General features: G+C 37.3%; 1 protein-coding gene across 3 annotated transcripts in view; it reads left to right on the forward strand.

Moving 5' to 3' along the window:
• The window catches only part of LOC134670010 (hemicentin-1), a 92,312-nt gene that overhangs the window by 19,001 nt on the left and 47,189 nt on the right, over window positions 1-26,122 (forward strand). For all 3 annotated transcript variants that reach the window (XM_063527671.1, XM_063527672.1, XM_063527673.1), the window contains exon 2: window positions 7,021-7,142. In XM_063527671.1, coding sequence (XP_063383741.1) covers window positions 7,021-7,142 — 122 coding nt within the window. The remainder of the gene's footprint in view (window positions 1-7,020; window positions 7,143-26,122) is intronic.

A 26,122-nucleotide genomic window follows, 5' to 3' on the forward strand; every position in this document is an offset into this window, starting at 1 on the left:
ATTTATTGAAACATAAAAAATACTTGGAAATAAACTAGAAAAATATATTTTATTTTCTAATAATAATACATTAAGAAGTATCGCATTTGGGGCGCAGCAAAATCTAGCTTCTGTTATTTAATGTCCTTTATAAATAACTTTTTTCTTTTTCAGCCATTTGTTAACAAAGTAAAATAAACGAAAAACAATAATACCAAAGTAGGTTTTGTGACTAATTTTAAAATAATAGGTAGGTTTCCATTTATGATTTCACTATAGAAAGTTTCATTCTAAAAACGGGTCGAAAAACTTGGAGGATATAACCAACGGAGACGCCATGTCTAAAATTTTCGGTAGAAAATAGTCTGCCGTTTTTTGCGGGGGAGGGGCACATCAAATGTATAGGTACGTCATGTCAGATAAACGTCAGTCCATACATATGGTTGACATCAGATTGACCATTGGCCGTCTATTTTCGACAGAGGGGAACGCCTGTTAATGGCGGCTCCATTGTTAATTACTCCGAGTCGAAAAATCACAACATTTTTTGTATACCAATTTAAAGAACTGTGCCTCTTGAAAAAAAAAGTGTATGACATTTTTACTACAGTAAGTTACACCTCGTATTCTATATCGCACATGACACCCTATATCTCGGTTTCGTATCATTACTACAAAATTAGTTCCCAATAAATCTCTTCGCGTAAAGCCCTATATTTTACATTCGATCTTCAGTCGGAGATATTTTATAGTCGCAGTAAAACGTCAATCGGAGTCTTTATCACCGGTCGAGCCTCAGTAACTGTTCGGTTAATCGGCTTACCAATATTTAATCATCACTAGTGATGTGGGTAAATCTTGGAGACGTGTCTCACATTCCCATTGTTCCCAGTAAATCCAGGAATATTACCCATGCTTCAACAAAATCGGTAGGTACTTACCTACAGTCTGTGCGGAAAGAGGAGAGTCGTGGAATATACATGTTCCACGAACCAACATGTTCTACGAATCTTCTCTTTTCGAACAGACTATGTATTTCTTTGGACACTGGCTAGGAGAACCTGTAAAAAATAATGTGAAATGTCATGAAAAATTACGCAAAAAATACATATATTGGGTTTGTTATAATTCGCGTGTATAATTTATTTTCCTGAATGCTAAAATTTTACCACAACCAACAAATATTATCTTAATAAATTAAATAAAAACAAAGTTCTGATTTTGTTTCCAATAAGTTTTAATATTGTTTCATTCGTACTATTCTTTTGTTTGACAAATATTCCTCGGAATGTGATAATTTCTGCGCCACATCACTAATCGCCACAATCAATCAAGTAAATTCTACCGCTAATAAATTTAACAGATACAACTATAAATCGTTTCGACGTCGAAGTTCGCCGTCCGCTAAAGACCCAACCATATCATTAGGGCGACCCACACAATCCCTATCATTTTCCATATCGTCCTATCATTGGCCCATTTCGTATCCCTATACTTTCCCAAAAGTAATGACCGCTTTTATATTCGCCTTCGAAGGTTTAGGCTCTAGGCAAACTAGGCAATTATCACATCGCCCGCAGACTGTTCCCACGGGAGGATAAAATTGTAAACTTACATACAAACGTGTCGAACCTCGCGGCTATTTATACTCTTTTTGTTACAATAGACTCGTAGTAGGACGTCGTATCGTGGTCACTCTTGTTACGAAGCCTTACAGCGCATCCTTGCTATCACAACTCCTATTTCCGTGTCCATCGTCCTCTTTCTTCAAGAAAGCCATCCTTATTACGTTCGTAAGAGGCAATAGATATCGTGTACACGAAAGTGGGCGGACGGGGTTCGTGTTACAGCCTCTCGGTAGAAGTTTTGTTTGCTCGGGACACACGGGCCCGCGTGAGAACCTCCCGAACTGCATGGGCGTGACATCGAACTCTTTTTTGTCGTATTTTTTCTTTTGTACGGCTAATGTTGAGTATCGGTAATAACTATAGAGACATCGGCTCCGACGTGACCATGACAATGCAAGTCCCAGAGCTATGGTACGTAGCTTATGCTCTTCCATTATGTCCCACACGTGTTTAGGACTCTTTAATCTTTTGAAATCCTTAAACTTTTGGAACTGCACGTTTGTAGCATTTTATGATCACAAATGTTTTATGGCCCATTTTATGCCAATTAGCTTTGTTGACGGTGAAATTCTACGAAGCATTTTAATACTCATTTCGTGAAAATTTTAGCAGTCGCCGAACTGCAACGATAAAATTAACTCGAAAGCCCGCTGGGAGCTATTAAAAAGTCATCAAAGTTTCTGGAACGATAAGTCAATATGCGCATAGCGAGCACTGTCATGCACGCGACACAGGTATACCACGCCGCAGTATGCACGTGCTCTTCAGTTATAAAGATTGGAATACTTTCTCTGCATTGTTTTGCTTCCCTTGGGGAGGCAGGAACTGAATACAAATCGTTGTTTACATGTTACTATTGGAAAACTTGTCTCAATTGGTTCAAAGCCAATATTGCCTAGACAAGCGGATATCTTTATTTTAGTAGACACCTATTGTACCAAATACAACAATGAATCATTACCCAACTATGTCTCTGTTACACATCTTATCTTTACTAACTAATTAAGACAACTAATTAATGTGCCCATGTGTGTGGCCCATCGGCGGAAAGTCGCCAGCCTGTCGGTATTCTACAGGTTGCACTTCGGGGAGTGTGCCCAAGAGCTACACGAGCTCATTCCACCGTCCCCATTCTACCATCGGACTTTTAGACGCACGGCCGGTTTCCATCCTTACTTGGTAGATATTCCGCCAATTCGCACTAAGCGCTTTGCTTCTACTTTCCTTATGCGCACTGCCAAGGAATGGAATTCCTTGCCGGCGTCTATATTTCCGTGCTCTTATAACCCGGCAACCTTCAAATCAAGAGTGAACAGGCACCTTCTGGGCGAGCTCGCTCCATCGTAGGCCACGTCTACGCCTCGGCTAGTCTGTGGCCATGAGTAAACCCATGCATAATAAAAAAAAAAAAAAAAATGTCCAACTTAACGCTGTCATAACTTGTAAGTAAAACCAAATGATCTTTCTTAAAGACGTTGCTCTGTGTCCGTGAAGTATGCTTCAACTTATATTTACGTGCAACCTCAGATGCTCAGCTATCTCCCTGAGGCGTTACGGAGGTTTTGCCTATTCGGATAGTTTCATCCGAGTGCTTCCCTAATGAAATTTACATATTTCATTTCTAGTAACAGTCCAATATACCTGCGTCCGGCTATATTGGTTCCGCGGCCTTTATTGAATAAAACATACTCAGTATTGCATGTTCCCGACCTCTCAGATGCATATTTCTTACATATTTCTTGCCCGTAACGGCCAGAGTAGCATGCATCTACATTTTTATTGCCATCCCCTTTATTTAATATAGTTCCGTTACAAACTCCTATAAAAATCCAATAGGAAATAGTTTGTCTTTCATGAGCGTACTTTGCTGTAGTTTTGAATATCAATTGCATTTTTATACGGAGCAAACTCATAAATGCGGTTGCATTGGCCATCGGGAATCCATATTTCATTAAGTGGATTCATAATGTATCATATCGGTTATAGTGTGTTTACCTACGCGTGTATACATGTAGCTAATGAAAATATTGGGGAGAATAACATTAAGCGAACCTCAGGGGTGAAACCGCAATCCATGGTGGAAAATCACGAGACCCCGAGCTAATGAAAACCATTAGTGGTGCACATAATAATATTTCAATAGATACACGCGGTCCACTTCCCACGAACTCTACTGTCAATAACTAAGATAACTATACCAGTGGCGATCGCCCGAACTTAAATTAATAATGAGGAAAATAGTACTAATGTAAGTACGCTAGCGCCACCGCGCGCCGCAAACATAACTTGGCAGTGTAGTATAAAATAAAAAATAATAAAGAGTGCCTCTGGGCAGTGAGTGTCTATTCTTCACCTTTTGTTGGGACAGGTGATTGATGGACCCTTTATTGTTGGTGTCGTTTGCTTTGAGAAATGAACTGTTATGTTTGCGCTCGGATACTTGATTGCTTATTGCAATTTGGGTTACTTTTTTCCCGCGGCGCATTCAATAAAGCATTTGATAAATTGATTTTTTTTAGTTTTGAAATTATAAAACAATTAGAGGCGAACGTGTGTTAGGTACATTCGAACAACATAAATAAAGACTTAATTACGGGATCAGAAAATGCTCTATAATTTTGGCAAAATGCCCAATGATTTAACCTTTAATCGGGGCTAGCACAAAATTATAGAGCAAATAATTGCCTTCAATGAAAAATGGCATGACGTCTGATTATTTATGCAGCGACGATTAACATTTGTGCTTAAGCGAGTGCCGCATAGGGATTAAAATGTCGAATTTATTTCACAAACAGACCATGCAAAATGGCACTCCACCCTACAGGGTGATATTCAATCCAAGTCACCCCATTTAAGTCGCAACGCAGGGTGGCATGAAGCATGAATAGTACCTACTATACCTCCGTACGTATGCTTTGATGTTTACCGATGAATGATTATGCTCCCTAAATGTCGAAATTAATATACGCAGCTATTGTTATATGGTACGTCGGAAAGCCAATTAAATTCGGTGCCTGCATTCAGCTCGGCTTTATTAGCATTCCGTGTTTTCTATAGAGGCATGGAAAAGGGGATGCATACAGAGGCGACGATTTCGAATTAGTTAGTTCCTCAGAGCTCTATAGAGCTGAGGACATTTCCCTGATTAGGATGCTTTGCAGTAAATCTAGCTGGCATCTAGATAGCGGCGCGGCTGCACACATATATATATCAGAGTGATTCATTAGGCAATGCTCAAAGTAAAGCACCAACACACATTTAGGTCGATTAAGTACTTAAAACTGGCTCAGCGAATTCAAAATGGCCACTATATCTGAATATGCTCGTGGTTACAGGCAGCTTACGTTTTATTGAGCAATTGCAAAGCAAACAATGCGCTGAAAATTTAATGCCGTGCCGTGCAATATTTTCGAGTTAACAATTTTCAGGAACACGAAATGGTAATTAGCCTATATTACACAATAGGCGATTGTTAGATGCAGGTGATGTGAAATTACTTGAATATTCCATGTGCGAGTGTAGAATAGGTACAACATGACGCCCGTACCGCTTTCTAGCGATAAGACCGCCTGTTATATTGTCTACCTTTGTTTCGTTTGGTTTAAGTACCAATTGCACTGCATTTTACAATATTTTACTTCACTGTATCTTTATGAATACAAAACTGAGCTTATTTCCGTTTTTATACACAAAAAAATATGAAAAAGCAAATGGAATCCAGAGTAATATTACATATATTATTCTCTCTTTTAAACAGAGATTAAAAATGTTAATTCCCGCAACATTTCTGGATTAAGTAAATATTTTCTCGTATTTCATTTACCCACGGTAATATGTACAGGAATATCCCTACAGCCACACACACACACACACATAGCACTGGCTTATCAGAATCATCTTCACGCTTCTCGTTCCAAGCTAATGAGAGGACCCATGCTGCACCGCATGGAAGAAATTTCTACATTTCTAGTATTTCTACGCTTAAAATATATTTAACTGGTGAATCGCCAAATGCTTTGCATAGATACAAATTCGCGTGTTTATGCAATGATTACATGCAGCCATTAAATTATATCAGTGGGTAAAATCTGTATTTATAAACATTTTATATGTACTTTGTTTATGCTGATAGCTAACAGCATAGATTACATAAGTTTGAGAAATACTTTACTAGCTAGCGGTATTCTTCTGTGTTGTAAAGATATATTTGTAAGCAAGCCCGAAATGTTTAATGTACTCCTATTTAGGTGTCTACCTTTATATAATAAACTGAGTTGAAAATGGGGCCTTATTCGACATTTCTAATTCGGTGTGTGATCTGTAACTCACAAGAAACCTACATATTTTTTATACTTACTGTAAATTCATTCATTATTACTGTAAAATAAATAACATAAAATAAGAGTTCACACAAATATTATCTAAAATTACTTCTCTGGTCAACAAAAACTTAAAATTCATTACTACTTTTTATCTACTCTCATCTCACAAATTCATCATCTCTAAACGTTATTCTAAACGATACACCGTTGATTGAAACAGTCTTTCCCACTATTTGTACAGGCCAATAGAAATGAATTCTCCATTTGATTTGAATTCGGACTCCAGGCGTTCGAAGGTACTAACAGTAACTCATTTCACTGATCATCAGTAGACTTTATTTCATTGTAATAAAGTTCACGACTGGTCGGGTAATTATGTCTACGATAGTAATTGTCCGTTGAGACCCGTGAAAGTGCCGGCCGGGCATTGTGCTTGCATCGCATTGACAATGAAATATTATGACAATAGTGTCATAGTGTGTAAACACTTTTTTGGAAGGTTTCATAACATTGCAATAAACGATTTTAAATTGCCATTTGCTTGATGGCTTATTTGATGAAGTTCTGGCATCACGAATGGACGAATCATAGTTTATCATACCTTCCTCTATATGATGTTTGACTAAAGTAGATACCTGTATACGGATAAAATAATTTGCCACACCTCAGTAAAATATATAGCTTAAAGAAAAAAAAATTGGTTAGAGATAGATACAGGCCAACAGGCGGACAAAAAGTAGATACAATTAAGTAGTAGGCATAACTCTAAATAGTTTATAGGTTCGATCGTATACTAACTTCCAAAGTATGCTCCATAATTAATGCTTTAATGACATAATTAACGTAGTGTATGTATGTACAGTCGACGTCAAAGTTATGTTTTCAAATTTTTTGTACTTTATTTTATAGGTTAAATGTTATGTTTTAAGGTTAAATAAGGCTGCAGTTTGACTACAGAAAATTTATAACAGTCCTATACAAGACATACCTATATAATATATACTTATGTACAAACGACTATCATACTTACATAGTTTACTTGCCAGTCAATATGGGGACATATTTTAACAATATATTTTTACCCTTCGTAGATGCAGTCCAGAGGTTTCTGGAGATGCCCACATACACAGAGGTGAATCCGGGAGAAGACGCGTTGCTCAAATGCAGGATATCCGAGAAAAAGGGAGTCTGCTCCTGGCAGAAGGATAATAAGGTATGTTCTGTATAAGATTAACTAAATTTACTTGACTAGTGCCAAGCCACCTGATACGGCACAACAGATTCTTTTTAAATAAGGCCCAGGCTCACATACGAGTAGCTCAGCCAAATAAAAGATAGAGTTTCTGTCGTGTCGTACGAGGGAATTAAAATGCTGGTCCAGCAAAAAGAAGAGTGGTGATTACTACACCGACAAGAACATAGCTATTAAATATTGATGATGGTAATGAGTAGAGTAAAAACATCTTAAAAATGCACTCTCTTGCACAAGTGATTTCAATCCCAATCGAAGTTCCAATTTACATTGCAATAGCAAAATCGTCGGAACTAGGAGGTACTGGATGTGCATTGCAAATCCTACCGTGCACTAATTGACAGATTTAGCGTAGCCGTAAAGACATGGATGGAACGGCATGCAATTTAAGATTGATAGGTTTAACTCTACCACTTTTCAACTGGCAACATCAATTAGTCCCCAATCCTTTGGCTTACGTGGAGATTATAGCCTAAGCCTGGGTCAACTATCTCTTCAGCTGACTGTACAATGAAAGGTGGTGATGTGCCTAGAAATGGGCATAAATTTATAAAGCTTTACCTGAAACACATTATATGCTAACGCATACTAGTAACCCACTAGTAAAGCCGCCCACTGACTAACAGTCCGCCGGACGATATCGGCCGGCCAGTTGTTCGGAAGTGTCAAATTTTTGATCTCACTGACAGGCCGATATCGTCCGGCGGCCCGTTAGTCAGTGGTCGGCTTTAAGATTCTCGGCATTTACATTTAAAACGTAAAAAAACTATAATATAGGTCATTTCCCCAATTTCTTAGTCCATGGAAATATGTAGGTATCAATCGATTCCTTTTTAAGGCCCAAGTGAAATGGGGTTACAAAAAGGAGAAGGTTAAGTTAGACACATAGAAAATACATACCTAAGGTTCATTTTATATTTAACGTACTTTTAACTTATAGCAAAACTTGACTGTTTGCCCGACTTTTTGACATCGTGACTCTTTATAAAAGTACCTATATGTGACGTCCCACAGGAAAAGGTACCACCTTATGGCGGTTGGCGCTTACGGTATTATTAACGCCGCTCCAATATTATTGCGGTGCTATGCGACGTAAGCGCCAGCCGCCATAAGGTACCTTTTGCCGTGGAACGTCACATATAATCGCGATTTCATTACTTAGTTATTGTTAAAACAAGTTTAATATCACCCAAGGCCTAAAGGCGGTTAGATAAGTGATTGCAAGCACTTGAACCACACCGACCTTACCTTTCGAAAAGGTTCCTTCATCACGATCGATGCTCACCTTGTAATATACTTAGAGTCAGGTGCATAGTTCATCTTGCAATATATCTTTTGATATAATGATAGCCTAGAGATGGCATGTAGACCTTTTAATGTCAGTACCTATATACTTATACTACTTACCAGAATAATATAATTATGTGTCTTATTAATATTATTAAACTGATAATTTTTTTACTCGCTCTACTCCTATTTGTTTACTTACCTAATGTATGTTTTTTACGCCAAATTAATATTTTCTATTTCTATTTCTATTTGTGGTACGCCAGATGTGTTAGCGTTAGCGGCATAAATTTTCCTACTTCATCCATTGTCGTTTTCAATTAAGGGCCAAACAAGTTACGTGATCAACTGCAATTTAAATGCTATAGAATCTGAAATTTGTGTCACCTAAGTATATATATACATAGATTCCCCCTCATGCCAACAAACAGATAAAAAACAACATTTTTCCGGATTCGGAATATTAAATCATTTCATCATCTTAGATCTATTATCTGCACTGACACTATACTTGACAATGTTTTTTGGATGACGCCACTTCAGACAGCAATAGTCTTCCTTAATCGTTTTACTAACCGCTTTGTCACTTTGTTTCTACGAAAGTTTATCACGTTGCCTTTGTAAGTGAAACACGTATGACCTCATTAGCTATGTACGTTTTTTATCGCCGGAAAATACGGTTTTTTGGACCGTGCACAAATTGATGGTTATTCATCGCGGTTCGGTTACAATTGGCAGTGCGATGACTCTTCAAAACCACGGGTTAATATCCAATATCCATGGCTTTATGGAATATGGACAGGTAATTCAAGGTTTATTTAGTTCCGTGAATATCCGTTTATATTGAATGCGGAAATATTTTCTATTTTACATTTTTTTCTACCAACTGTTTGATATTATAAAAAAATCATTCAATAAGAAACCGAAAATTTAACACAATTAATTGTGTCTACTCGTCAGAGTGTGTATCAATTTATCTATATGTGCTTGGTGAGTGTATTAATTAAGATAGCAGTGGTGGCCGAGTGGATATGACGCCCGACTTTCAATCCGGAGGTCGCGGGTTCAAATCCTGGCTCGTACCAATGAGTTTTTCGGAACTTATGTACGAAATATCATTTGATATTTACCACTAGCTTTTCGGTGAAGGAAAACATCGTGAGGAAACCTGCATACATCTGCGAAGAAATTCAAAGGTGTATGTGAAGTCCCCAATCCGCATTGGGCTAGCGTGGGGACTATAGCCCAAGCCCTCTCGCGCATGAGAGGAGGCCTGTGCTCAGCAGTGGGACGTATATAGGCTGAAATGATGAATGATGAAAATGATGATTGTATTAATTGTTTTGTAATAAATACAAAAACAAACCTCATTAAAAATACATACTTACATAGGTTCATTAACATTAGTGTAAGCAGCTGGCAACCCAGATTGTATGTTAAATTACGTAGATATATGGTAATGACACCACGGAAATCAGGACTCCCATTTACCTTTAAGACAATAATTGCTGATTCACGCTACACCATTTAATTAACATAACATACCAAAAATCTCACTCTATGTTCCATGATTTTAAAATATGGCCTTTCTTCAGCAAGACCTAAGGCTTATTTTATAGTTACCAAAAGGTGAATCAAAAGCTTCCCAAAAGTGTTAATTAGCCTGGTGCATGCGCCAAAACGATTTTTAGCGTGTTCTGCCAGCACAATGAGGTCGTAAAAGAAATTTGGCGGCGGGGCGGGAGCCATTAAAGTCATACAGATTTTCATCCCCTGGGGGTGTAAGGCCGTGTATCGAATATTAATCGTCGTTTAAAGTCCCCTTTTACCTGGGGCGAATAAAAACTGTTTTTGGAGAATGCAAATAATAATTTAGTAAGGGATTCAAAGGCTTATGTTTTCCTCTTAGTGTAAATTAGAAAGGTATAGGTGCAATAAGGGTGCAAGTTCTAAGACGTAAAGTAAAAATTGCTTGCTAATTTCCACGAACAAAGAACACCCGGATCTCACCGGATTGTATGTTTGTTCCTTCTTTGTAGTCTAATCCAATTCAAACTAGGAACTCGTAGAAAAAATACGAGTTAACTCGAGCTAGACACTCTACTTGTTATGGGAACTGAGAGAGTTAATATCTCAAGTTAATGTAAATTACTTTAGAAGTGTTTTTTAACACTTTCAAACTTAAATTAAAATAAATTAAAAACATGACTGTTGTGAAAATATTATAGACTATTAGCGTTATTAATAAACAAGCTACAAGCCTCAATTAGCTATTAATCGTTTGTCTTATTCTGTCATTTGGACTTTTGTATTTGTAAGACAGGGATACATAAAAAAACTAATGAAGTCTTGTACCTAAAGTGTTATGAATATCTAAGGTGGTACCTGTCTTCTACATCTACATCGGCAACTGCACGAATGTTGCCAACATTAATTACATCATAACGCATATACGAAAATCCGTCAAGTCGTTTAGGGCCACACACCGAGCCAAGGAAATAACCATACCGTCAGTTAACCACCCATCATACTGACTAGCAAATCGGTCACAAGAAACATCTGAACGTCGTATTTCAATCGATGATATTCACACACTTATCGTACGATGAATATTGATTATGTAGGTACACTTTTGTAAAACATGAAACGCACTTCTTCAATATAGCAAATAGCAAAAAACCGGTCAAGTGCGAGTCGGATTCGCGCACGAAGGGTTCCCATCATTACGCAAAAAACGGCAATAAAATCACGTTCGTTGTATGGGAGCCCCACTTAAATATTTGTTTTATTCTGTAATATTTGTTGTTATAGCGGCAATAGAAATAGATCATCTGTGAAAATTTCAACTGCCTATCTATCACGGTTCATGAGATACAGCCTGGTGACAGAGAGACAGACAGACAGACAGACAGACAGACAGACAGGACAGCGGAGTTTTAGTAATAGGGTCCCGTTTTTACCATATGGGTACGGAACCCTAAAAAATACCTACCGTTGTACTCAACAGGATGTGTCAGTAGTACGTGGGCATGTACCGCAACCATAGGGCACATTGTTTATAAACTATTTCGACGCGCTTACATATTCATCGTAGATAAAATTAAACCTCGCATTCAACTGTCGTTTATCTAGCCCGGTAAACTTTAACTGGCTGTATTTAAATGAACAATCGCGGCTCCGAGGCGAGATCTGAATCTTAACTAGGTGTAGTCACGATTCTTTTACTTAAAATATAACTGCTTTAAGCATGCGTTGTATGAAACCCTTCCTAGAATGTCCCATCCCTTATTGTGAACTCGTGTCACGGTTGTAAATGTATATACGTTTTTAATTCTATGGCCTTAGAATGAAGCTAAAATGTGTGTACATTTTTAATATTTTTATGGCCGTTACTATTTTGTTTTAAACTCGTAGCAGATGGCCAGTCTATTATGTAAAATTTAGACTTGGATGGCTCGACAAGAAGTCTATTTTTTGCAATAAGTAAATACCTATTGTTTGAATTGTCAGCATATTTACTTAAGTTTAGGAGAAAAATATCATGAAGAAAATTACTTAAAAAAAAAACATGACATTGATATCTGTAGGACTTTTTTAACCACTTTATATAAAAATTAAAGTTGCATCATTTTCTTATTTATCGCTACGTCAACCACACTAAACATCAGAGAAAACTCGATAGATTTAACTGTATCTCTTTTCTCAACATATCACATTCGTTACATAGGTTTGTTACAAATTGGCAGACTAATTAATACTACCGTGTTGAGTACCTTCATTACCCGCCGTTGTTAAAACAACGCCGTCTTCCGAACTACCCGGACCACGTCAACTGACTCATTATAAACCCTATTCCAAAGACATGAGATCTACCTACTAACGGTTAATCAAACGTACTTCTGTTACAATAATATTTAGACTTTACTTGCTAACCATCTCGTTTGCCGAGAAAGGTTAAAGTTAAAGCATTGTGTTCGTTATTTAAGGCAATGATCTCGCGTTCCTAATTATGGAAATGAAGTCCTTATTTGGCCGGTTCTTTTATTTAAAGGCCCATTGTTGCTTCGTGGTGGGCCTTTTTAATACGACACTATGTGTCCTGTTTTTATTTTACAGTTTTACATTCCAAAACGTACTGTACATATGTATGACATACTGTATTATCAAATTTATCATTGCCAACCTCGTGGCATTGAGTTTTTGTCAAGTTTTCGAGTACCTATTAAAAGTATATATAGTATTAGCGTTGTATTCTCTACGACCAGCTTAGGTCAGTTGCAACAACCACAATTGGACGTAGTTTAAGATCCATCCTCTTAAAGTCATTTAAATGAACGACTTTTCCGTTTGACAGAAAGTTCAAATTTTACTAACAGATTTTTGTGGATTGGATCTTTTGCCCCTACGTCCAATTGACGGACTTGTTTACAAACTATGAAACTAGTATCGTGCATTAAATTTAGCTAACAGTTTAACGGTGGCAGACAGTTGGTGCCGCCGACTCTTATTTAATTTGATTGTTTTAATCAATTATTCTAATTTCCTTAAGGTAGGCTGAAGACTGTTTCATAGTTATATGTCTGCCTTATACACTTTTTATTCCTTTCTTTCTAGTACTATTTACCTATATATTTTCAGGCGACATGGTAATTTTTATATTTGAAAACTTTTCAAATTTGATTTACCTAAGTATATTATTATAATCGAACGTCTACCGCTAATATCACACTTAAAAAAGTTTGCATGTATCTTAATACTTAGTTTCCCGCGTCGGCTTTCGTAAAGGCGTATCGATAGGACAAAGACGTTAAGCCTAACAGCCGTCATTACCATCCCGGTCACGAGCTAACCTTCGTGATTCATAAAGTCCTGGGAACTTGGCAGCGGGCCCTGATGCCTCGGGCCTTTTGTCGTGCCGTTATAGACAAGTCAGTTGTAGAGACTGTCACTGACGCCACAGAATAAATAATAGTAATACTAGGTACAGAAGACTCACTCTCTGGCAAAACGCGTCTGTTACGATCAGGACAGATATGTCCGCTAGGTAGCGACAGCGCCACGCGCGGCTCATAAGCCGCTAGCCATAGGCTAGCCACCAAAATTGGTGTGGAAGTGGAACGGACGTAATTGTAGCTACCTGTAGCAAAGCGACGAAATCGCGAAGTGAGCCACGCCTGCTGACGCGGTTAAAAGAAGTCTACCCGCGTGAGGGAAGACGTCTCCTGGAAACGAAATATGTTTAAAACGCGCCATGTCTGAATCGTCATACCACATTGTAGTACAAAATGCACGCATAGCGTAAATAAATTCTGTTCGACCGTAATCCATAAGGGACTGCAACGGTTGATAAGATGTATTATATTAGGCGGTCTTCAAATTAAATGCGAATTCGTACGTAGCGACAGCGTGCGAGCGAAACATCGCTATATAGGTAAGTGCATAAAGGTGTCTCGATCACACACCGGACTCCGGAGCTGCGAGCGGATCCGCATCAGGGCTATAACTGCGAAAATCGAAGTCCGCAAATTGCGGGGATCTTTCTCTTTTACTCCAATGACGGCGTAATTAGAGTGCCAGAGAAAAATCCCCGCAATTTGCGAATTTCGGTTTTCGCGGTAGCCGCTCAGAGTGATATCCGCGTTACGGCTCACGTCTACTACGGTAAACCCGGTGACCGTGTGAGCGCGACTGGAATTAATGGCTTTGTCAGTCAGTTTTGCCACCTAGTTAGCGACCCTTTCGCAAAAAAATCACGAACCACGCGCTAGCGTTGTTTTCGCTAAATCTGAACACCAGCGTGTAAATTCGCCGCATAATGAACTAAGTATGTTAATATCCACCTTTACATATATGAAATACTACCACTCGTTACCTTTTACTTGTCTCTGATGAGAACTATAGATTTCATATCTTAGTGACAGCTCTTAATGGCAGGTAAGTGTGAAATTATAGGATATATGGACGGTATAATGACGGAGCCGCCATTCGATATTCGATTTCAGCCAATAACAATAGGTAAATTGAATGTCCTTTACATTATTCAGACATAATTGATGCACAATAGTGATGTGCCATTGCCACAAATATTCATGACTTAAGGGAATACATAGTCGGGATTTTTGGTTTGTAATGTTTTGCTTAACCATCGAAAAATGCTAATAGGCCAAAAAAATTTATAATTTTCTAGAATATTCCGTCGTTTTAATACCTTTATTTGTTTCGTAAATGCGTGTAAGTAATCCGAGTTTGCGCAATCCCAGTAGGCGTGCATATTTTTTTCTCTTTTTCAATTTTTGTGTGTAGCTCGAAGACGAAAATAGATGAAAATATTTTAGATTGTTTCAGAATTACTTACTCTATTAGAAAGTGTAATCTTTATGATTTTTAAATAAGAATATATAATAATTGCATAAATAAAATATTATAAACAAGCATTCAGCGTCATCTAAAACTACAAAAACATAAAATCCTATTTTGAGCCTAAATTAAACTCTGTCTTAATATGACAGAACAAAAAAAAGCAAGGACAAAGGCTATTAACTTATCCCTTTTGTTTTCATTTTATTCATAATCAATGTAATTATTCCCTTATGTAGAGCTTTTTTTCTGGGAAAAATACCCCCTGCCCATCTCTACACAATTCAAGCGAATATTTCATAAAATAATCGCCCGCAGAAATTGCATTCCAATTAGTGCTGAAAATAGGCGGGGAAATGCGAAACTAGCAACATGAGTGTTTTCACGTTTCCCTTTATTTATACGTGCCTTAATTATGTTGGCTTTTGTATGTTGGTAACAATTTAATTCTAAAATTGTAGCTTAAACGTGCGTTATTTTGTCGATATATTTGTTTTTAATATAGTTTTGCAATATATTTATGATTGAGTTATACATATTATGTTCTGTGGTACAATCATGTAGGTGTGGTAATTTTAGGGTTGAAATCAAAAGATGGCGTGCAATTATTTTGTCACGTTACACTGCAGTTACAGTCCGTACCTCTAGTATTTCAGGGATCTTGAGGCATAATACATAATCTATGTACCGTGTTTTTATTAAATTCCGTTAACTTCGGGGTATGGTTAAGTACGTTTAAGGCCCACTTGCACCATTCCACTAACCCGGGGTTAAGCGGTTAAACTATTAACCTAGTGTCAAATTGTATGGCTAACCATGGCAACTCCTGGTTTAACCGGTTAACTCCGGGTTAGTGGAATGGTGCGAGTGGGCCTAAGAGAACTAAATGGCATAGTTAATTTTCCAGTTTAAGTATACTTGATTTAAGCTCAGGAATGCACCCTTGAAATTAACGGAAATCAAAAAAACACGGTGTATACCTACATATATACAGGTTCATCGCGTCGTTAGTCAGTCGAGCAATTTGCCAGATTGAAGTATGTATATATGTATGTATATAAGTACTTCAAGTACCTATCTGCTTACAAGAGCAATGGGCACAATAATTTTGTACGTAAGCTTTCCATTCCAGGGTTGCGCTTTTGTTTTGCTATTTTTTTAAGGTTGCCGTTGAAGTGCGCAGTCTTACGGTACATATACCATAAGTACTCAACATTACTCATACTGGCCCACAAGTGACACACGTCACACACACGTACGTAAAGTCGCAGGCATATCGCACGGCGTACAACGGGGAGGCTCAGTCACGGCTCGCGGTCACGCACCGGCATTGTTGTCTGACTTTTCCATATGCGCGTACGCAAGGGAACACGCGACTTAACCGGTGTTACTTGAGCTTGGGCAGGCGTGGCTCACTCCGCGATTTCGTCGCTTTGCAACAGGTAGCTACAAGTATATCCGTTCCACACCAATTTTGGTGGCTAGCCATAAGCCGCGCGTGGCGTTGTCGCCACCTAGCGGTAACAGACGCGTTTTGTTAGAGAGCGAATGTTCTATACCTATGTAGTACTATTAGTAGAAGAGCCGGCCGCAAATTTTCTAACCGACTTGATACCACGATGAAATACACAATGGGAAACCATAAAAGTGATGCTAAGTCCGAATTCGATAGTCTGCCACGGCGGAACTTGCCGAAAGTACGAAAAAGAAGGCCACTTCCGGTGCGAAAAAAGGGGGCTGATTTAACCCATCTGATACCGAAATAATAGTTATGGCAGCAGTTAGAAATTTACATGTAGACACATAAAAGCGAAGTCTGCCAGTATTTTTTTTGCCGGAAGTGCTTGGCAGACGCTCTCAAAGGTGGCCAGCGGGACCCCTAATTTAACCCATCTGATACCACCATGAAACCAATTCCAGTCGGTAGGTATGAACCCTCATGTCAGGAATATATAAGTCTGCCAAGGCTTTTCCTGCCGAAACACCTTGGCAGACGAGATTATGTAAGCAAGGTCGGCATCGGTTACCCTACACTAACCCATCTGATACCACCATGAAACCAATTCCAGTCGGTAGGTACGAACCCCCATTTTAGGAATATATAAGTCTGCCAAGGTTTTTCCTGCCGAAACACCTTGGCAGACGAGATTATAAACAAGATGACCATCGGTTACCGTACACTAACCCATCTGATACCGCCATGAAACCAATTCCAGTCGGTAGGTATGAACCCTCATTTCAGGAATATATAAGTCTGCCAAGGCTTTTCCTGCCGTAACACCATGGCAGACGAGATTATGTAAGCAAGGTCGGCATCGGTTACCCTACACTAACCCATCTGATACCACCATGAAACCAATTCCAGTTGGTAGATATGAACCCCCATTTTAGAAATATATAAGTCTGCCAAGGTTTTTCCTGCCGAAACACCTTGGCAGACGAGATTATAAGCAAGATGACCATCGGTTACCGTACAGTAACCCATCTGATACCACCATGAAACCAATTCTAGTCGGTAGGTATGAACCCTCATTTCAGGAATTTATAAGTCTGCCAAGGCCTTTCCTGCCGAAACACCTTGACAGACGAGATTATGTAAGCAGCATCCACATACGAGGGATCCGTATTTTGGGATTATACAGATTACGGACATTATTAATAGCTGTAGGCTTATTTATTACTTTATGCTTATACATATTTGTATATTATTATGTTATTAATAAAATATATTTATAATTTATTAAACCTAAACTTAATACATTGGGAATTCATTACCTGCTTACGGCAGTAGTAGGGATAAGTGGGTCAGTTCTGGCTCACTGAGCCAGGCCAACAGTCCCTCCCCCTTTTTTCCCTTGTTGAGGCCCTGCAACCTTGCCTTGAACCCAAACTAATGTCATTGTAGCTCGAATCTAACCTAATCTATTTTTATTGCTTTTAGAATATTTCAATTATCTACTTTTGCAAAGTTAAAGGTTGAAATCTCTATTTCGCAAAATGGAATTTTAATGTGACTTTAATGTATGTGCAGTCTACTTAGTAATTGGGTTTAAAGATATAAAAACACACATTTATTTCCTATCCTAAGTATCCTATCCTAAGTTTATTCAAATAATATTCTGAACATATATAGTAATTAGACTGGTCATATTTTTCATAAAATCTATTTCGACTGGCAAAGCATATAACTTTTTGGCAACCGGGTTTTTTAACCTAATTAGATCCCGCTGAATCCGAATTTGCCGGTTGCTCGATCGAAATCTTGACCGGAAGTGAGATATTTGACATTAAAGGTCCCTTTTTTTCGTTTTTCGTAAATAACTCTTAAACGGTGGCACATAGCAAAAAATGTTCTATAACATAAGTATTCTGCATAAAATTGCCTACAAGAAAGATTCAGTACAATTTTTCGCTAGGATCAATATTCAAAGAGATTTTAACGCGGGAAATTTAATTATAATCACTTCTAAGGTCCCGTTTTTTAGGTTTTCGTAAATAACTCATAAACGGTGGCCAATATCAAAAAATGTTGTTAGACGTTAATAATCTACACAAAATTTTGAACAAAAAAGATTCAGTATACTTTTCGCAGGGATCAATATTTAAAAAGATAATAAAGAGGGAAAGTTAATTATAATAAATTCTAAGGTTCCTTGTTTTTATTTTTTCGTTAATAATTTGAAAAGTATGACTCATAGCAAAATAAAAACTTATACATAAATAATAAACGTAAAATTTCCTACAAGAAACATGCAGAACACTTTTCGCTAGGATCAATATTTAAAAAGACAAAGCAGCGGGTAAGTTAATTATAATCAATTTTTAAGTCCCTTTTTAGTTTTTTGTAAATAACTCGTAAACGGTGTCCCATAGCGAAATAGGTTTTTAAGAATAAATTATCTACATAAAATTTCCTCCAAAAAACATCTAGAACACTTTTCTCTAGGATCAATATTTCAAGCGATATTAAAGGAAGAAAGTTAATTACAATCAGTTCACAGGTCACTTTTTTTAGTTTTTCGTAAATAACTCGTAAACGGTGGCCCGTTGCAAAACAATATTCTACATAAAATTGTCCACAAAAAAGGTTCTGTACACTTTTTCGCTACGATCAATATTTAAAGAGATATTAAAGGGGGTAAGTTAATTATAATCAATTTCCAGGTCCCTATTTTTAGGATTTCGCAAATGACTCGTAAAATAAGCCTCATAGCAAAATAAGTTCTTAATGTTCTTGTAAATAAATAATCGATATAAAATTTTCTACGAAAGACATATGGAACGCTTTTCTCTTTTTAGGGTTCCGTACCTCAAAATGAATAAAAACCGGCCAAGCGCGAGTCGGACTCGCCTTGCAAGGGTTCCGTACATTACCCAATTTTTAACAGTGTATTTTATATGTTAAACGCGAGTGAATTGCCTTTAAAAAACCTGTAGGGATCGGTTCAAAAACTAAGTAATGTCCGACTCGCGCTTGACTACATAATTCTAATAGGTTTTTCTGTCATCTATAGATTCTATTCTGTATATCTTTTCAAAATTTTAGACCCAGTAGTATCGGAGATAAAGCCCCCTTCCCCAAAATAAAACATTAAAATACAAAAAAATACCCCCCCCCTTTATCTCCGAAACTACTGGGTCTAAATTTTGAAAATAAAATAAAATAAAATAGTTCTTTACCTATATAGACGTAAACCTAAAAATAGGGACCTGGAAATTGATTATAATTAACTTACCCCCTTTAATACCTCTTTAAATATTGATCGTAGCGAAAAAGTGTACAGAACCTTTTTTGTGGACAATTTTATGTTTAATATTTATGTAGAATATTGTTTTGCAACGGGCCACCGTTTACGAGTTATTTACGAAAAACTAAAAAAAAGTGACCTGTGAACTGATTGTAATTAACTTTCTTCCTTTAATATCGCTTGAAATATTGATCCTAGAGAAAAGTGTTCTAGATGTTTTTTGGAGGAAATTTTATGTAGATAATTTATTCTTAAAAACCTATTTCGCTATGGGACACCGTTTACGAGTTATTTACAAAAAACTAAAAAGGGACTTAAAAATTGATTATAATTAACTTACCCGCTGCTTTGTCTTTTTAAATATTGATCCTAGCGAAAAGTGTTCTGCATGTTTCTTGTAGGAAATTTTACGTTTATTATTTATGTATAAGTTTTTATTTTGCTATGAGTCATACTTTTCAAATTATTAACGAAAAAATAAAAACAAGGAACCTTAGAATTTATTATAATTAACTTTCCCTCTTTATTATCTTTTTAAATATTGATCCCTGCGAAAAGTATACTGAATCTTTTTTGTTCAAAATTTTGTGTAGATTATTAACGTCTAACAACATTTTTTGATATTGGCCACCGTTTATGAGTTATTTACGAAAACCTAAAAAACGGGACCTTAGAAGTGATTATAATTAAATTTCCCGCGTTAAAATCTCTTTGAATATTGATCCTAGCGAAAAATTGTACTGAATCTTTCTTGTAGGCAATTTTATGCAGAATACTTATGTTATAGAACATTTTTTGCTATGTGCCACCGTTTAAGAGTTATTTACGAAAAACGAAAAAAAGGGACCTTTAATGTCAAATATCTCACTTCCGGTCAAGATTTCGATCGAGCAACCGGCAAATTCGGATTCAGCGGGATCTAATTAGGTTAAAAAACCCGGTTGCCAAAAAGTTATATGCTTTGCCAGTCGAAATAGATTTTATGAAAAATATGACCAGTCTAATTACTATATATGTTCAGAATATTATTTGAATAAACTTAGGATAGGATACTTAGGATAGGAAATAAATGTGTGTTTTTATATCTTTAAACCCAATTACTAAGTAGACTGCACATACATTAAAGTCACATTAAAATTCCATTTTGCGAAATAGAGATTTCAACCTTTAACTTTGCAAAAGTAGATAATTGAAATATTCTAAAAGCAATAAAAATAGATTAGGTTAGATTCGAGCTACAATGACATTAGTTTGGGTTCAAGGCAAGGTTGCAGGGCCTCAACAAGGGAAAAAAGGGGGAGGGACTGTTGGCCTGGCTCAGTGAGCCAGAACTGACCCACTTATCCCTACTACTGCCGTAAGCAGGTAATGAATTCCCAATGTATTAAGTTTAGGTTTAATAAATTATAAATATATTTTATTAATAACATAATAATATACAAATTTGTATAAGCATAAAGTAATAAATAAGCCTACAGCTATTAATAATGTCCGTAATCTGTATAATCCCAAAATACGGATCCCTCGTATGTGGATGCTGCTTACATAATCTCGTCTGTCAAGGTGTTTCGGCAGGAAAGGCCTTGGCAGACTTATAAATTCCTGAAATGAGGGTTCATACCTACCGACTAGAATTGGTTTCATGGTGGTATCAGATGGGTTACTGTACGGTAACCGATGGTCATCTTGCTTATAATCTCGTCTGCCAAGGTGTTTCGGCAGGAAAAACCTTGGCAGACTTATATATTTCTAAAATGGGGGTTCATATCTACCAACTGGAATTGGTTTCATGGTGGTATCAGATGGGTTAGTGTAGGGTAACCGATGCCGACCTTGCTTACATAATCTCGTCTGCCATGGTGTTACGGCAGGAAAAGCCTTGGCAGACTTATATATTCCTGAAATGAGGGTTCATACCTACCGACTGGAATTGGTTTCATGGCGGTATCAGATGGGTTAGTGTACGGTAACCGATGGTCATCTTGTTTATAATCTCGTCTGCCAAGGTGTTTCGGCAGGAAAAACCTTGGCAGACTTATATATTCCTAAAATGGGGGTTCGTACCTACCGACTGGAATTGGTTTCATGGTGGTATCAGATGGGTTAGTGTAGGGTAACCGATGCCGACCTTGCTTACATAATCTCGTCTGCCAAGGTGTTTCGGCAGGAAAAGCCTTGGCAGACTTATATATTCCTGACATGAGGGTTCATACCTACCGACTGGAATTGGTTTCATGGTGGTATCAGATGGGTTAAATTAGGGGTCCCGCTGGCCACCTTTGAGAGCGTCTGCCAAGCACTTCCGGCAAAAAAAATACTGGCAGACTTCGCTTTTATGTGTCTACATGTAAATTTCTAACTGCTGCCATAACTATTATTTCGGTATCAGATGGGTTAAATCAGCCCCCTTTTTTCGCACCGGAAGTGGCCTTCTTTTTCGTACTTTCGGCAAGTTCCGCCGTGGCAGACTATCGAATTCGGACTTAGCATCACTTTTATGGTTTCCCATTGTGTATTTCATCGTGGTATCAAGTCGGTTAGAAAATTTGCGGCCGGCTCTTCTACTATATTATTTATTCTGTGCTTGGGGTCCGTGACGACTGTGCGTCACGTCATCGGGGTGTAGTTATCCTGGGAGTTTGACTAGCTAGGCTAAGTTCGCGAAAACAAGAAGAATCTTGATTTTGGGATATCATTTCATGCTATGTTCTTTTTGAATGCAAACCAGTATTTGTCCGCAAGCGGATTTCGCATAGTTGCTACGGATATTTAAATAAAAAATATGGAAAATGTACAGCAAGCTACAAAATTGCATGGACACATTATCGGCCGTGTTTGTGCGCTACGCAACGCATTAAGTTTTTAGTTTTTACACAAACAGGATGGAAACGAGAGCCCATGAAAATGAATTTTCCCACGTCGAGCGTGATTGCCGCTTTAAGTTAATCCACCGTGCACTTTCCACATAGCCAGTCCAAAAACTCACTCAAATCTCATAGTGGTTTGCATGTCCAACGGTCGTCGGTATGCGATAAGAATACATAGGTCTAAGTCATGAACGCTGCAAGCTGATGGAAAGTGGATAAAATGTCATTAACTAACTTGTTGCTTCACGCTTTGCAATTTAAACAGATACGGTCACGTCTTTTTACTAATTCCTAAAAGCTATATTGCTTTTAACCCTGCACCTTGCAAAATAAAACTGACATAATTTTGCTGTAGTAATGTTAAGTTTTTGTTGGTGATTCAGGTTGGCATTAAAGATAGATGCACAGCATTTTATGCTAGCGACGAATCCATAAAATATCCATAAAATAAATGGCAAAGCGCAAATGGACATCTATAGAGATATCCTACGGTGAGGTGATCCATTACTATCAAGCGGACATATGAGTGACATATGATGTATGGCTTGTTTTAAAAACTCAAAAACTGGCTAGCATACGGAATTCTTTTCAGCACCGTAGCTCAATATAACAATAAAGTAATTTTACTATTCAACCCGTATGAAGTCCGCCTTATTATAATCCGCCTTTTATATTCGCTACCCACCGCTTATCGTTCCTACTTGTCACGAAAGTTTTCACTCATGCGTTTGACATTTCTCTGTGTACGTGTGCACGGTGTGAAGCGTGACATGTATAGGTACCTTTACCTTTCGCGATTCTTGTGGTATGAATACTGATAGAGGATTTGTAAAGTTTACGATGAAATCGTGTCCTATAAATTTATGGTGAATGACACATGGGATGATCAATCTTTATCTTAGGTATCAAATATAAGATGTTTGCTTTGTGTAGGTATTATTTTGTGTATTTGTGATATTAAATTTATTGATTAAAAACATGGAATATTGTGCAAAAATGAGGAACTTCAATAAGCTTTATATTTCCAAGAACTTCCACTATATTGGGTTCACGTTTTGATTGTAAAAGAGGCCAAAGGCGTGCGTGATGTTATGGTAAATCGAACATGAAGGGATCCCCCAAATGCGAGAGGTGTGCAGGCGGGGGCGGGTAGTGTCCTAATATGCTAAATAGATTAGTCTTTGGCAACACACTCCCGCTGGTACCCTTCGGGTGCGGCGCCCTCAAAACAATGCAATTTCCAAAGGACTGTGCAAATTGGCTGTAACGTTTAGCTTGGACTCATCAAATCCGCTGGCAATAAGCTACCGTCATAAAAACTGATTGCCACACAATGGCTCCGGCATGCACCATTTATACACTTCAAACGTAAACGTCCCCTTTCTTCGCGAGACAATTCCACAATAAAATATTTACAATGGGGAGCCCCATCCCTTTTTTATCCGAAACACGCGACACATGTCTGCACCAGACAATTGACCATAAAACTTTCGGCACTGACAATTGCTTATCTAAATCTTGGAGTCAGAGTCGGAGTTTGTACACGTTGGATTGGACAATAGGGTGTGCCCTAATGAGTCACATCATCAGCTACTTTTTCTCAACCGTCAAAACCGTTTGTTGCTACGACAGCAATAACAAAGTTGCATAACTTGACGTCACATCACATCAGCGCGTCCTTATGTTTCTCTATAAATTCTAACAGGTACAAAATTAAATGCATTATTTTAAATAAATTTAATCTTATTTCAATTTAAAACTTAAGAGTTAGTTTGTTCAAACGCTGGACAATTACCCAAATATTGCGCAGTCATTCCGTTCCGTTCCCACACTGAGAGAAAAATCGGCTGACAAAGCACAATAAATGCTTTGTCATTTTTTTTGTTGTTGTAAGAGCAATAAGCTTTGTGGCGAAAACAAAACGAGCTTATTGCCACCGACAACTTTTTTATTGCTAACCGTAAATCAACAGTTTATTGTATCGGTAACAATATTTACATTGCTACCGGAACAACCTATGTTTCCTTTGTCATGGCCTTCATATAATATTGCTAATTTATCAAGGTTAGACTTAGCTTCTACAACAAAGCATCTATATTTTGTCGTAGCGACCAAACTACTTTGCTGTTTTATCAAATCACGTGGCTTGTTACTGCAACAAAGCGTTTCTGTTTGTTCCAGTGACAATGTCACTTTGCAATGTTATCAAAGTTTTACCTTGTTGCTGGAGCAAAGATTTTATCCTTTGTTGCAGGTACAAACGTACCTTGCTAATTTATTAAAGTTAGATTTTGCTTATATAACAAAGCAGTTATATTTTGTTGTTCTAACAACTTCACTTTGCTCATTTTAAAACTAAAACGATTTGTTGCTGCCACAAAATGTTTTTTTTGTTCCAGTTACAATATCACTTTGCAATGTTAACAAAGTTTTACCTTGTTGCTGGAGCAAAGATTTTATCCTTTGTTGCAGGTACAACGTGCCTTGCTAACTTATCAAAGTTAGATTTAGCTTATATAACAAAGCAGTTATTTTTTGTTGTTCTAACAACATCACTTTGCTCATTTTTAAACTAAAATGATTTGTCGCTGCCACAAAATGTTTTTTTTTGTTCCAGTTACAATATCACTTTGCAATGTTATCAAAGCTTTACCTTGTTGCTGGAGCAAATATTTTATCCTTTATTGCATGTACAACGTGCCTTGCTAACTTATTAAAGTTAGATTTAGCTTTTACAACAAATCAGTTATCTTTTGTTGTTCTTACAACATCACTTTGCTCATTTTTAAAATAAAACGATTTGTTGCTTCCACAAAATGTTTTTGTTTGTTCCAGTTACAATATCACTGTGTAATTTAATCACAGCCCAACCTTGCTGCTGAAACTAGGTGATTTTCTTTTATTGCACTAACAAAGTGCCATTGTTATTATATTCAAATATGACTTAGTTTTTATAACAAAGCAGTGTATTTTATTGAAGTTAGCCTTTGTTGCTGCGAACGTTACTAAGGTAGGTACACTCGACGTCAAATCAAGACTTTAACAAGATTTTAACAAGATATAAGTTTACGACCAATTTAAGCACTAATACATCATTTCCCGCCCCGATTTCTATTCATTTCATAACCGAATATTCGAAACTCGAATAACCGGTTGTTACAGTTATTTTCGGTTATAAATTCTATGAATTTATCTTCTTTTTTGGCTGTGACACCTGTGACTATAATTTTTGTCATTCGTGTACTTAACGAAAATGTACCAAATTTACTTCCCTATTTATGAAATACATATTTTGATTGAATATTGTATCACGTCCAAGGTCATATTTTAACTTTTACTGTATTTTGTATGCGTTATTAAATAATTACAACCGGCCGAGTGCGAGTCAGACTCGCGCACGAAGGGTTCCGTACCATTACGCAGAAAACGGCAAATAAATCAAGTTTGTTGTATACCCTACTTCAACTGTCTAGCTATCACGGTTTATGAGTTACAGCCTGGGGACAGACAGACCGACGGACAGACAGACGGACTGCGGAGTCTTAGTAATAGGGTCCCGTTTTTACCCTTTGGGTACAGAACCCTAAAAACGATGACTTCACTCACATTCCTTAATACTGTACATTTATTGTCGTAATTTTGTAATTATATTATTGTAATAAAGTTTATCAATTTTTAGTCG

Source organism: Cydia fagiglandana, chromosome 13 (genome assembly GCF_963556715.1).
Source record: "Cydia fagiglandana chromosome 13, ilCydFagi1.1, whole genome shotgun sequence".
In the NCBI taxonomy this organism is placed as follows: Eukaryota; Metazoa; Arthropoda; class Insecta; order Lepidoptera; family Tortricidae; genus Cydia; species Cydia fagiglandana.